At 38.2% G+C, this 13,434-nt stretch overlaps 2 protein-coding genes across 5 annotated transcripts in view; both read right to left on the reverse strand.

The window, feature by feature from the left end:
* The window catches only part of LOC127453300 (MAP7 domain-containing protein 1-like), a 65,803-nt gene extending 57,041 nt beyond the window's left edge, over nucleotides 1-8,762 (reverse strand). The window contains exon 1 of one of the 4 annotated variants that reach the window (XM_051719598.1): nucleotides 8,303-8,762. In XM_051719598.1, the coding sequence (XP_051575558.1) occupies nucleotides 8,303-8,399 (97 nt within the window). In that variant the 5' untranslated portion in view covers nucleotides 8,400-8,762. The remainder of the gene's footprint in view (nucleotides 1-8,302) is intronic. The other 3 variants (XM_051719596.1, XM_051719599.1, XM_051719597.1) reach the window with 3 other exon arrangements.
* Nucleotides 8,763-9,490: 728 nt separating this feature from the next.
* The window catches only part of LOC127453288 (mitogen-activated protein kinase kinase kinase 5-like), a 422,352-nt gene continuing 418,408 nt past the window's right edge, over nucleotides 9,491-13,434 (reverse strand). Inside the window, exon 29 of the mRNA XM_051719556.1 lies at nucleotides 9,491-12,630. Coding sequence (XP_051575516.1) covers nucleotides 12,615-12,630 — 16 coding nt within the window. The 3' untranslated portion in view covers nucleotides 9,491-12,614. The remainder of the gene's footprint in view (nucleotides 12,631-13,434) is intronic.

Raw genomic sequence — 13,434 nt, forward strand, 5'->3', positions numbered from 1 at the left:
TTTTATTCATAAAGGACAACTTGGCTATTGTTCTTTTATTATTTAATTTTGTTTCATGAACGATGCAAGTTAACACCAATGAGGGTTACAACACCAATATGGTACAACACCAAATATTTTTGTGTGAAAATGTTAGTTAAAATGAGAATTAATAACTTTTTAACATGCTGGGAAAAATCACTATATGCATATTTAAGCAGCCTCTGAAATTTGACCTTAAAATTATTTTCCACAACTTTGTGTATTTAATTTTTTTTAAACATTAAAAAAAAAGGTTTTATCATTGATAACACCAATGCCATGAAATCAAGGGACAAACATTATTTTTAAATTATTTAAATTATTAATAATAATTTGTTTTGCTTTTTTTGCACACTTGTTCGGCCTTGCACTAATGCTTTTATTAAAAATAAGTAAAAAATAAATACATAAATAAGTTTACATGTCATAGAAGTGGTGTACCAGATGAAGGGGACAAGGATTTTTTTTTTTCAGGCAACTGACAATTTCAAATACATTTTCTAAAAAATTGGCAAAACAGAGTCAAGCCATTTCATATCATTAAAGGTTAGGTTATAGAATGATACCTTTAAAAAAAAAAAAACATTCTCGCTATTTGAAAGCTTTGTCATGACTAAAAAAAGTCAAGGGACATGTTTGTCAGCATATTTTGATATTGACCCAAATGTTGTCAGAAATAACCTAATATGAGACACAAAGCTTTGTTTAAACAAGGAGGCACAAGAGGGCTCACAAAACTGAATCCTCCATTGATCTGCATTCAAATCTCAGAACGTTTTACATCTCATCAAATTTTTTCACTCTGGTGAGTAATTTTAATTATAACTGATAGTTGCAAGGATTCATATTTGTTGAATCCGCCACAGTAGTATGTATAAAATATTTTTTTTAAATCATCTAGTAACAACTGATTGAGATTGGCCCATTCTGAACAACGCTGCCAAAAGTAACAGATGCAACGTGACAGCACCGTCTATGTGCTGCCTGCTTCAGCAGTGGTCTAGTGGTCTGTCGTCATGTTTTTACGAAAATAAATAAATACATTTAATTTATTACATGATTTAAGCAACCTATTTTACGATTTTCTATAATTCAAAAACTTAAGCACCTCTTGTTAAAAGTGGTTATTTTCAAGGGTTTTCCAGATTCAGAAGCCAAATTCAAGTACTTCAAACACTTCAAACACCTTGTACGAACCCCAGTAGCGGTTTTAACCAGCAAGCAAAGCACACAATTGCGTGGGGCGCCAGACGTCTGGGGTCCCTGCCCCGGTAAGAAAGCTCCGCAAAAACCGCTTGAGGGGTGACATGTTGTTCTGGGTACACGCACGAATACGCTGTTGTCTGCAGTCTCAGAGCGGTTCACGAAGCCGCCGGGTTCGGGTCAGTAGGACTTTGGGTTCGGGTTTGTATGTTATGAAAAAAATATACAGGCCTTCCAAACTTGTTTCGCCCACGCGCTCTCGCTCACAGACACATGCGAACGGATGAGGGGCTGTTCACACTGAATGTATTTTTGCGTGCGTCTACCCTGTTTTTCCATTGTATTTCTATGTAAACACGCACTGGATGAACGTCCTTGGCTGCTGCATCGTGTCTCGCTGTTTCTTCAGTGTCTCAGGCTGGACTGGAACATTTTTAGACACTGTGTCAATTTAAAAAGAACTTCAGGTTTCAAAAACACATGTCGAGACACCTGCGTTCTGTTTCAGTCTTTGTGCTGCATCTAGATTGCTTTTAGCACAGGTGTCGCCTGTCACATTTAACATTCTGAACAAGTTCAGGCTGCAAAGAGTTAACTTTTACAATGTTTAACATGATTCCAGATTATTCTGCACCATGCAAAGTTTCAGCGCTTGATAAACATATTTTTTTTTTTCCCTGCTGAGCAGCAGTAGTGTTCTGAGGGGCCGTCGTGACTTGTATGTTTACTGTTACAATACTGTAACAAATGTTGCCTATGATGCTTACATAAAATACAGCCTTATGCAACATGGTGAAAAATACACCGCAAAGTAAATAAGACAAATCCTAATATTACATTTATATAATGTATCATATTATAATGACAATCTGGACAACAATAAATAATTGTTGGGTTATATATATATATATATATATATATATATATATATATATATATATATATATATATATATACATACATATATACATATACATATACATATATATATATATATATATATATATACACACACTGTAAAAATGTGTAAAACTTTAAAAAAAAGTATTTTGTAAAAATATATGTAGGTACAGTAAATATAGCTTTTTTTTAATCACTGTATTGTGGAAACACTGGAAAACATGCATTAATTATCTTTAACAAGATTTTTATTTCATTAAACATTTTGAATGTGCTTGGCCACAACGGCTAATAGAAAGAATTTAAAATTATGATTTCAAATCAATTTTGTCATTTTTTAAGCAAAATTGTTCTAAATGGGGCCCTGGGTTGGTCGGTTGCTTGTGGCCTCAGAAAACGTAAACCCGCCCCTGACGAACCCTGCACAGATGTGGTCGTTTGCTGTATTTCTGCGAGGCCCTCCATGTCGGTCGAGATTTTCATTAATGCTGCATAAATGTTCGCAATATCTTGATCTACGTCATGAGGCACGCTGTCATTATCAATTGGACCCCTGCCATCTTGATCCTGCAAGGCATCAGACGTGTGCAAACGTAAGTACTTTCTAATGTCCCCACAGGTCGACGATTTCAAATTTTTCGACATCCTACACTCCCAGCACAGTTTAACCATCAAAACTATTTCAGTTCTCACCGGTTAATATGAATTAAAAAGGATAATTTAGCAAAGTGAAGCGGAGCTCGCCTCAAAGCGGCCAACACTCGGATAGCGTCACGTGACTTAGTCTTTCTCAAATCTTCCTCTATCCCATGTTTGTTATATACACAAGCATCACGGGAAAATTACGTTGCTGTGGAGAAAGCCGCTTACTGACCAAGCCGCATGTATACGGGAGTATAGAGTATGCTGCTTATACAGTGCATGTAAACCGGAACATTGTTTTCTCGCAATAAGCTGCTTTCTGGTGTCCATGTAAACATAGTCACTGAAATCATGCAGAGCCTTTGTTGCAACAGAGATGATGGCAGTGCATTCATTGAACGTGTCCTCTGTCATATTGTGACGGATGCTTTATCCAATGAGAAAGAGAGAAGTGGAAGGGGAAACTGTCAATCTTTAATCACTCCATGTCTGAGCGCTGTGATTTACACCATCTGTGTGCTACACGGGAAAGGATACCTGACGTGATTCCATCTGTATGCAGGCATGAGCCCTGGAATCCTGTCACACTGTTTCTTCCTCTCACGCTCGCTCATTCGTTCCTCAGCTGAACAGAAGACGCACATTCAGAGTGGAATATTTAACATTCTTAGCACTCCATGACCACACGAAAAAACACAGCGTCTGCTGTCAAATGACGGACAGGAATGTTGTGACCACATCAAAGTAACTAGATCTCTATTACGATACAACAGCACAATCCTATTAAGATTGTTGCCACATTTTCAACTGAAAACATAGGGAGTATAGCGTTAAGCTTTTCCAAATGTTGTATTCTGCAAATCACGGTGTATTTGTTATTCAAAGTAATAAGATTACCATAGCTACACAGGCGATGCACCAAATCCTTTTTTCAATGCAAACTTTTATATGCATTGTACAAAGCAAAACTGATTAATAGGCTACATTCAGAAAGCTTATTTGACGTGCAATATTTTTGGGTGGTTGGGATCATGCAAATTATATTAACTGGATTAATCCTCTGAAAGACAGAGGGGGGAAATATATACAGTTAAAACTGAGCAAAATTATTCAGTCAAAGGATATGGAGTTATTGCACCCTGAATGTGGCCTTGAAAATGTCTTTCATCCATATTTCCTTCCTATTTTCTGGGTCTGACAACATTCAAATCTTCTGAGAGGATTAATTACTCCAGAGACACACTTTCTAGGCCAGATTTGATACAGTGGAGAACCTTATCTATTCCTCAGGCTACGTGTGTGCTCTAGTTGCACACTGATGAATACTGTGTGTGTGGTTGGGATTTACAAAATTGGATCATTTGGATTAATGCCAATTAAACACATTCCCCATCCAGGTTGTGTGACATCTGCATGATGCCTATAGGTAAAATGTTTCCCACCATGCTTAAACGAGAAACCAATTAATGATGTGCCAATCACATTACAGGACAGCATGCAAGACTACATCTTGTGAGGTTTTGGTCTCCTAATCAATGCTCAATGCTATCTTACAAATAAATCAATGTTGTCAACCCAAAAAAAGGGGGACATTTTTAGCATATTATGTAATGGCTCCTTGGTTCAGAGTTTTGGAAGTCAATGATATTGTTTCACAGGCGTAACAGAGGGAGGGAGGTGTACACAGAGCTGAAATGGACACACACATTGAAACTGTTTTCATGTGACACCAAACACCTCACTTAGTCTAATCAATACTTATTGAACAAAATTATGTTATGCATTCTGCTTCACAAGACGCAATTTGTCTCAAGAGCAAAAATTCAGCTTGATCAAACCTATGTGATGATATTCACTGACATAAGAAAAACTCTTATGTGAGATAAATGTAGCCTATTTGTTTTTATGTTTTATTTTTACATTTATTATTTTATTATATTGTATACTTCTTGTACAGAATTGATTTTGGAGTGCATGACAAAGCATCTTTTTGATCACAGAATTTCTAAATGAACTGTTCTGATAAACTGATGCACTCAGCATTGCAATGGGATACCTATTTACTAGTAGCAGCCAACATATATTGATCACAATAAACTGGCACATTAACCACAATGAGAACATGTTGGAACCCATATCTTGGCAAACGAAGCATGTTTAATTTTCAGCTGAAACCTGAACACATGCTGCTTTGGGATTATTGGGCTAGGCAATAAAGACAACAGTTTTATGAAATAAAACATACCTGGAAATCATTCCTAGTCTTTTTTTATTTTTATTTTTTTTTACCTCAAAATACTGATTTGTACTAAATTAGTGATTAATCTAATTAAGGATGATTAATCAGCTAATATTTGGCCATTAGACTAATTGACATAGGTTTCCCCCTTGAGTCAGTACCAAAATCTACCAACAGCCTTATTAATACATAGCTAATATAGCCTTGTTAATATTTGTGAATTTTGAGCAAATACAGAGTAAAATAAGTGCGATGCCAATGGGCATTCTGCTCTCAAGACATCGGGAATTGAAAATCCCATATTGTTCGATCACTATATCTGAAATTTTACTTCAGGCCTATACCTTTTAATTTCCGTTAGCCTGCAGAAAGAGACTACAAACAAACCAAACATGTGAAACGGGCCAGTAAAGTGTTGATTGATGAGTGTTTGGGGATGTGGTTTCATTGAGCAAGATGAACCTTAATGATTTGAACACACTAAAGACCGATTCTCAGGTTAACAAAGGAGGATTATAATGATAATGGACCAAACAGTGCAGACGGTGGGGGTGTAAAATGAAAGGCGGGGAGGGGAACTGAGTGGCACTCGTGCCTGAATGCAGATCTAAAGAAAAGAGAGATTAGAAGATGCTCTTCAAAAGTCCTGATAGGGCAGAACTCCACACAGCGAACCTCATCAGACTGAAAACGCCTCAGCTCGCATTCAGAACACACTGTTAACATTGTGGACTTAAATTCACATTGTACTGTTCTCAAACAATTTAACAATGTGCTCTTAAATGTGCACTACAAAGCCATGTCTTGTTTTGCCTTTGGTATAAAATGGTAGGACCACGAAAGGTAATTAATTAGTCTAAAGGGACAATGTGAGTTCTTCTATAAAGGATTAAAAAGAAAGTTAAAGAGTAACAGTCGACAGAATGAATCAAATCCTCAAACACAAAAGCAGCATCTTGTTCCATTTTCTAAAAAAAAGAGAAAAGCACCAATCCCATTTTGATTTCAAAAAGCTCTGCTTGAAAGTTTGGCAAGTGACCATCAGGTCTCAGGGCATCCTTGTAGAAATGTTGACCACTGGAAAACACAAAAACAAGTGTTTTTAACCTAATTCCAGGGGTATGTACCTACGATCACTATATCTGAAATTTTACTTCAGGCCTATACCTTTTGATTTAATGCCCTAAGGCATGCATGACAGATCCTCAAGACAACATATCTCAAGAGGTAAGTTTCCAAAACCATTGGTGACACATCTGCAACAAATGGATCTGATATGATCTAGAGGTCGAACGACCAATAAATAAGGTGGTGGAAAAGGCTGATAACCGATTAATTGGCCGATAGTTTTTCAAATACATTTATAGAATTTAAAAAAAGACTTTTAGCCTTTCCTTACTATGGTGGGCACAGACAAAGGCTACAAGTGTCCAAAATTGATAAAATCCCAGAAGCCATTTATTGTATAACCAAGATCCCAATAACAACCAGAAAAAAAAAAACAAGATTTGGAGCATAATGCGGGACTATAAACTTTTATCCAACCAAGCCCAAAAACCCAAGGGACTAATATTTTGAAATGACGGAGACATGTATTTCACCAGATGAGTTTGTTCATTTTTCTTTCAATGCCCTCGCTTCAATTTAGAACACTTGATATATCAAATCAAAATAACCAAATTTGCTTTGAGGTGAGGATAAAAATATGAACAAATATTGTCAGTCCATTGATATAACTGTAAAATCCTTCAGCGCTGGCCACAGCGGAACATCAACACTATCGGCATAGATTTTTCCGATAACACATAGTTCCAAAAAGCAACTATCACCACTGATTAACCAGTCAAATCAATATATCGGTCTACCTCTAGTATGATCACTAATGCACAACATGCAAAAGATCACAAATGTACAACTTTCAAATATCTTCATTGGCAACTGCATGGAGTTGCAAAATCACTCAACATTCTGCATTACTCAGAACAAGCAAATCACTACAATTCTGCATTAAGGTTGTGTTTTAGGATAACTAATGTGCAAAAAAAGTAGATCTGAGGTCATTTTATTCAAACTGATTCTTTGAGTTATAATCATGGATGGGTTGGATAAAACCTCCATGATCAGGGTGAGGAGGATTTATCAAGCCAGAAGAAAAAAGAAACACAATCTTATGATGCTGTAAGTGTGTTTTGCATTACATAAGCATCTTGATCAAAAGCAAGAGCCAAACCAAAATCCACAGAAGATCTACAAACGCCAACTCATCCTCTCTGGTACTTCATTTAAGGACTGGGCTTTAAGTTCAGAGAGAGATTAACTCATGTGTCAGTTTACTGGAGCTTATCAGGACATGCATAATTGTCTGGTGTATACAAAATTAATGTTTTATTTGTCTGCATAGGCTTGTTGTTACCAGGGTACTATGTACTTCATAGTAATCCATTTATAACAGGTCTCCACTGCAGTTTCTGAGTTCAGAAGATAAACCTACAAAAATTGGTTCTATGTGTTGGGTTAGCAACAACCGCTATGACGCCATTTATGATAAAGATGATGCAGTCATAGTAACAACAGATTCATGATCAAACAACACAATCAAACTTGTGTGCATGTTGAAGGATTTTATGATGAATTAATCAATGAGATCATTTGCCATGTATTCTTACGTCATAGGCCGCAAAGTGAAACTCTACTATAATCAAGCGGTACTTGATGTTGGCAAGTAAGCCCATGGCACCAGCAAATAATGACAGACTGAATGCAGATCACTGTTATTTAATCATATCTGCCTGGTAATAGCTGGCACTCAGTTCTTAACTTTACAGAAATCTAATTCATGGTGCACTCAAACCGAATGGATTGTGCAATTCCCGCGTGAGTAACTCATAATTGTGCTTGGCCCCCATTATCACGTCATACGTGGATACAATGACGCCATAAACTGTACTTACCAAGGAAGGATTCAATAGTATATTAGGTAGCCTAATATAATTAAATGAGGCTTACAGAATATCTGAGCATATGTTTAGAATGTGATGTGTAGGCACCAAAACAGATATTTTAACTGAACTTAGCCGGTTGTTCTACCTTGTCATAATACATCATTTTTTAAATCGTTCTTGTTCTGGTGCTATGTATTTAATGTATATTAATCACTGGGAAAGTAAGAGTTTGCACTTTTTAACACACTTACATTTTAATAATATCAATACCATTCACACTGACGTACGTACCTACGTAAAGCAATCAGATATTGCTTTAAAAATATAAAAGGGATAGAAATAAACCACGACTTACGTGTTTCTGATGGTGTCAATGGATTTATCCCCTGTGTGTCAAGATCGTTGCATTCCATTGTGTTCTTTAAATCATGCGAATTTTCCTCTTTGAACATTTATTCCTTCCTTCCGCGAGACAGGGAGAAACTTTCTTCGATCGCTCCGGTTTTCCACAAGCAAACCGATACCCGTTTCTACACGGCGAACGAAAAAGAAATCCCTAAAAGAATGAACCGGGTGATCCTGTGAAAATATTAAGGATGCGATAGACGCATGTAGAACCAAACATCAATGTCCAGTCACAAAACTGTAGATTTTTCCCGGCTTCATGAAGCGGTGAGACTGAATAAACTTTCTAACACACAGCTGACATGGCTCTTCCGTCTACCGCTCTGAAGGTGATGGCACGCTGCTCATTGTGAGCTGAACATTCGCAAACGAATCATTCTTTTGGATCAACTCTTTTTTTAATGATTCAGACGAACCGATTCAGACGATTCGCAAAGATAAAAGCGACACGACGGGTCGAAGGAATCATTTTGTAATTTTGTATGCGTAAAAATGTGTGAGACGAGGAAAAATATTGTTAATGTACATTAATATATTGGGAACACTATTGTTAATTAAGTTTCTGGCAAAATTGTTAACAGTAATGTTGAGATAACAACAGGACGTAAACTATTTAACCAAATACATCAGGAAACAAATTGGTAAATAATTTTATAACAAAAAATGAAGCGTAAATGCCAGGCGGGGACTTCTGGCGAATCAATTGAACGATGACTCGGTTTGTTTAACTGGTTCATTTAAATGAACCGTCCGAACGAACCGATTCGCTAAAATGCATCGGACCTCCTAATGCTGCTGAACGCCGTCCCAACTCGGCCTTCAGTGTAGATTGTACCACTATGTTGAGTAGGGGTGGACTCTGGATAAGCTAAATTCCAAATCACCAGTCATAGTTAGTTAATACTTTTTAAAAAAATTTAAACTTTAGTTCAGTCAAATCTTTAAAATATATATACATATATTTTTATCTGGGAAGCTTGCACTTTTTGAAGTACAGTGGACTATTTTACGTTTCAAACATGCTTTAAGTCATTTTTATTTGTATAGTGCTTTTCACAACACATCGTTTCAACAGAAAATCATGTATTAACAGAAAATGAAACTGTAATATCTATAAAGCCTTAGAATCATCATTGGCAATTTGATTAAATATGACTGTAAATTGTGTATTCTTCTTCTTTCTTTTTCAGCTGCTCTCGTTAGGGATCACCACAGCGGACCATCCGTTATCCGCATATTTGACTTGGCACAGGTTTTACACCGGATGCCCTTCCTGACGCAACCCCCAGTGGCTGGGGGACTCTCACTCACACCTAGGGGGCCATTTAGAGTTTCCAATTCACTTAACCTGCTTGTTTTTGGACTTGTGGGGGAAACCGGAGCACCCGGAGGAAACCCACACGTACACGGGGGGAACATGCAAACTCCACACAGAAAGGCCCAGTTTAGCCGGTGTTGTATCGAATTGTGTTCCCTGTTGGAATCTGTTTCCCCCTAGCCCAGATAGGGTATGGGGTTATGGTTATGTTTAGGGTAGGTAGAGTAATGTAGGTTAGGGTTAGGGTAGGTAGGGTATGGTAGGGAAGGGAAGGGAAGGGTTAGGCTTGTGCATGGGGGAACGCATTCTGACAGCGGAAAATGTTACCGTCAGATACTGTTCCCCCAAACAGATCTGCTGGGGGGGGAAACAGAGTTCGACACAACACCGGGACTCGAACCCGAGACCTTCTTGTTGTGAGGCAACAGTGCTAACAATGCTGACAGTATGATGGGCTACAGCTGTTGGATAGTTTGCATGTCTTTGTCTTTAAATTAATCTGCTTTAAAGCACTAGTGCTACAGCCACAAGCATTCATACAGACGTCTTTACCCGTTGCATCTTGCGCTGTTTTTTTTTTATACATTCCTGCTACGAACTTTACATTTTTAAGACATGTCTTGAGCCATCTACATTCTGTTATATTCTGTTGCATTTGGTCTAGCTGTTTTTGAAGTGCATGCCTTGTGTAAACGGCCCCTAAGGCCACGTCCACACTTGTACATTTTCGATTGAAAATGCATTGATTTTGCTATGTTAATGCCTCTAGTTTTCAATCAAAAACGTATTTGTGTGTATTTGGCCTAGAAAACACATCTGCTCTTGGTCGTGAACACGAAACAGGGATTTTTGTACAGGGCTTCCTTAAAACAGATCAGTCGACTAGTTGTTCAGGCAGTCCACTGACTAGTCGAATTGCAAATATATTTTTTCCACATCCCTTTGCTCAAAACCATTTAAGCTAAATTTCCTTTCATTAGAAACAATGTTTAAGGTCTCATGAGAAGGCAGACAGTTATTGAGGATTTACTCCTGACCAAAGTCTGAAAGCTAACAGAGGGAAATCGGTTTCTAAGACCATTTGTTTATTCACCCATAAAGAATTTCCACGGTCAATTCCCCGGAATTAATTTATTCAGATGGTATTACATTAACATAGAACTTGATCCGTTCTGTGAGGTAAATGTTTAATGCTAATGCTGAATGGTGGAGGCTGACAACAGGTAGCTTCTAATCGCCTCTCGTCATCAACTGAGGTGAAGCAATGAAACCAGACTGGGCATCACATTTCACAGAGCTATGCAAACTGGCAGGATTTAACTCTGATCCCTGGTTTTGTCACGTTCATTGTATATTGCATTCACTTGTGTAAGCACATGTAGATAAATGTTAATGAGTGTTTTGTTTGGGTTTTGAGAGCTTTTCTTTGCCCATTTTATTGTTGCCTCTTTATGTAACAGAGAGCTTGGCGGATGTTTGTGTAATAAGGAGGCCTACTTTTGATTATAAACTGGTTCAGCTGTATTTGAATATATCTATAAAGTCTTAGAGTCATCATTGTGTAGTTTGATTAAATATGATTGTAAATTGTGTATTAAAATAAATAATTAAATAATAATTGTATTTAGAACCCCAGTGAGTGGGGCCTGGGTAGCTCAGCGAGTATTGACGCTGACTACCATCCCTGGAGTCGCGAGTTTGAATCCAGAGCATGCTGAGTGACTCCAGCCAGGTTTCCTAAGCAACCAAATTGGCCCGGTTGCTAGGGAGGGTAGAGTCACATGGAGTAACCTCCTCATGGTCGCTATAATGTGTGGTTCTCGCTCTCGGTGGGGCGTGTGGTGAGTTGTGCGTGGATGCCGCGGAGAATAGCATGGGCCTCCACGTGCTCAACAAGCCACGTGATAAGATGCACAGATTGACGGTCTCAGACATGGAGGCAACTGAGTTTCGTCCTCCGCCACCCGGATTGAGGCGAGTCACTATGCCACCATGAGGACTTAGAGCACATCGGGAAATGAGCATTCCAAATTGGGGAGAAAAGGGGAGAAAAAAAAAGAAAAAAAAAAAGAACCCCAGTGAGCAAGCCGAAGGCGACTGTAGCAAGGAACACAAAACTCCACAAGATGTTGGTTAATGGAGAAAAATAACCTTGGGAAAAACCATGCTCTCTGTTGGGGCCAGTGCCCCTCTGGCTAAACAGCATGAATATAATGCCAATATTAGTTATTTATATGCAGTGCAAGTCACGATTTAAAATTAGTAAACTAAGTAAGTGTTAAGAGCCTGTGTTTAAACTAAGATTTTGTATGAACTGTAAGATTAATGACTAATGTCTTTGAAGTTAATTCTGGGTTAACTGCAGATGTTCACTTAGATGCACTGTCCTTTGTTAGTTGGCTGATGAAGGCTTTTGATGGCAGTTAATTGTTAGTCTATTGTAGAGCCGAGGAGGGCGGGGCCGGGCTGGAATGACGCATGCCCGGTCCCCAATCAGCCTGATGGGGCGCGCGAGGGATAAAGGCGGCCGGGGACGACAGTTCGAGAAAGAGAGAATTACAGGCAGCTGTACTGTGTGTGTTTATGGTTGTGTGTTTTTGTTTAAGTTGTTCATTAAATTATTATTTAAGTTCTCAAGCCGGTTCTCGCCTCCTCCTTTCCCTCGAACCCCCTTAAATCTATGTATTCCATTTTAAGAGTGTAGTCCATCATTAGACCAAGGTGATCAGTGAGGTGCATTGCAATTCAACCGGCAGGTCATTTCTTTATTCTATCTTAGGTCCAAGTTTCAGGCAGTGGCATATGATTTATCCCATGTCTTATGGTTGGAGCTGGCATCAGTTCATCCCCTGAAGTCCATCGTAATAGACTGAAGGGATGTCTGGCTGGCACTGGTTGCATTTAGTCGTCATCACTCAGAGACACGTAGCAGTGGAGTCCGATACTAAGCAGGAACGGAGCTGGGATGATATGATATGAATCCAGAGGTTGAGACAGGGAAACAAATAGAATAATGTTAGTGTAGATGCCATACAATTTTTTGCAGTTTTAGATCATGATAAATGCTTCTGGTTCTGGCAGACCTAACTAAAGCAGCCTAATTGTGAGCTGATGGATAAATTAAGTGTATGCCTGGCTAAATATATTAGTCTTTAGTCTAGACTTAAACTGAGTTAGTGTGTCTGCGTCCTGAACAGTGATTGGGAGACTATTCCATAGTTTAGGAGCTAAACAGGAAAAGGATCTACAGTACCTACTTTTGTGGATTTTGATATTCTAGGAATTACAGGCCAGAATTTTGCGATCGTAATGAACATGATGGAATATAGCGTGTCAGAAGGTCACTTAAGTACTGCGGAGCTAGTCCATTCAAAACTTTGTAGGTAGTTAACAAAATTTAAAAATTAATCCAAAATTTAACAGGTAGCCAATGTAAGATGATAAAATGGGGCTAATATGATCATATTTCTTGGTTCTAGTCAGCACTCTGGCTGCTGCATTTTGAACCAATTTAAGTTTATTTATTGAACTAGCAGGACATCCTCCCAGTAATGCATTACAATAATCTAGTCTTGAGGTCATGAACGCATTAATTAGATTTCGGCATCAGCAGCAGAGAGCATGTGTCAAAACTTTTCATTATTTCTGAGGTGGAAGAATGCTGTTCTACAAACATTGGAAATTTCATTTTCAAAGGACAGACTGGTATCAAATATAACACCTAAGTTCTTCACTGTTGAAGACGATGTAACAGTACATCCATT

This window comes from Myxocyprinus asiaticus, chromosome 15 (genome assembly GCF_019703515.2).
Source record: "Myxocyprinus asiaticus isolate MX2 ecotype Aquarium Trade chromosome 15, UBuf_Myxa_2, whole genome shotgun sequence".
NCBI lineage: Eukaryota > Metazoa > Chordata > Actinopteri > Cypriniformes > Catostomidae > Myxocyprinus > Myxocyprinus asiaticus.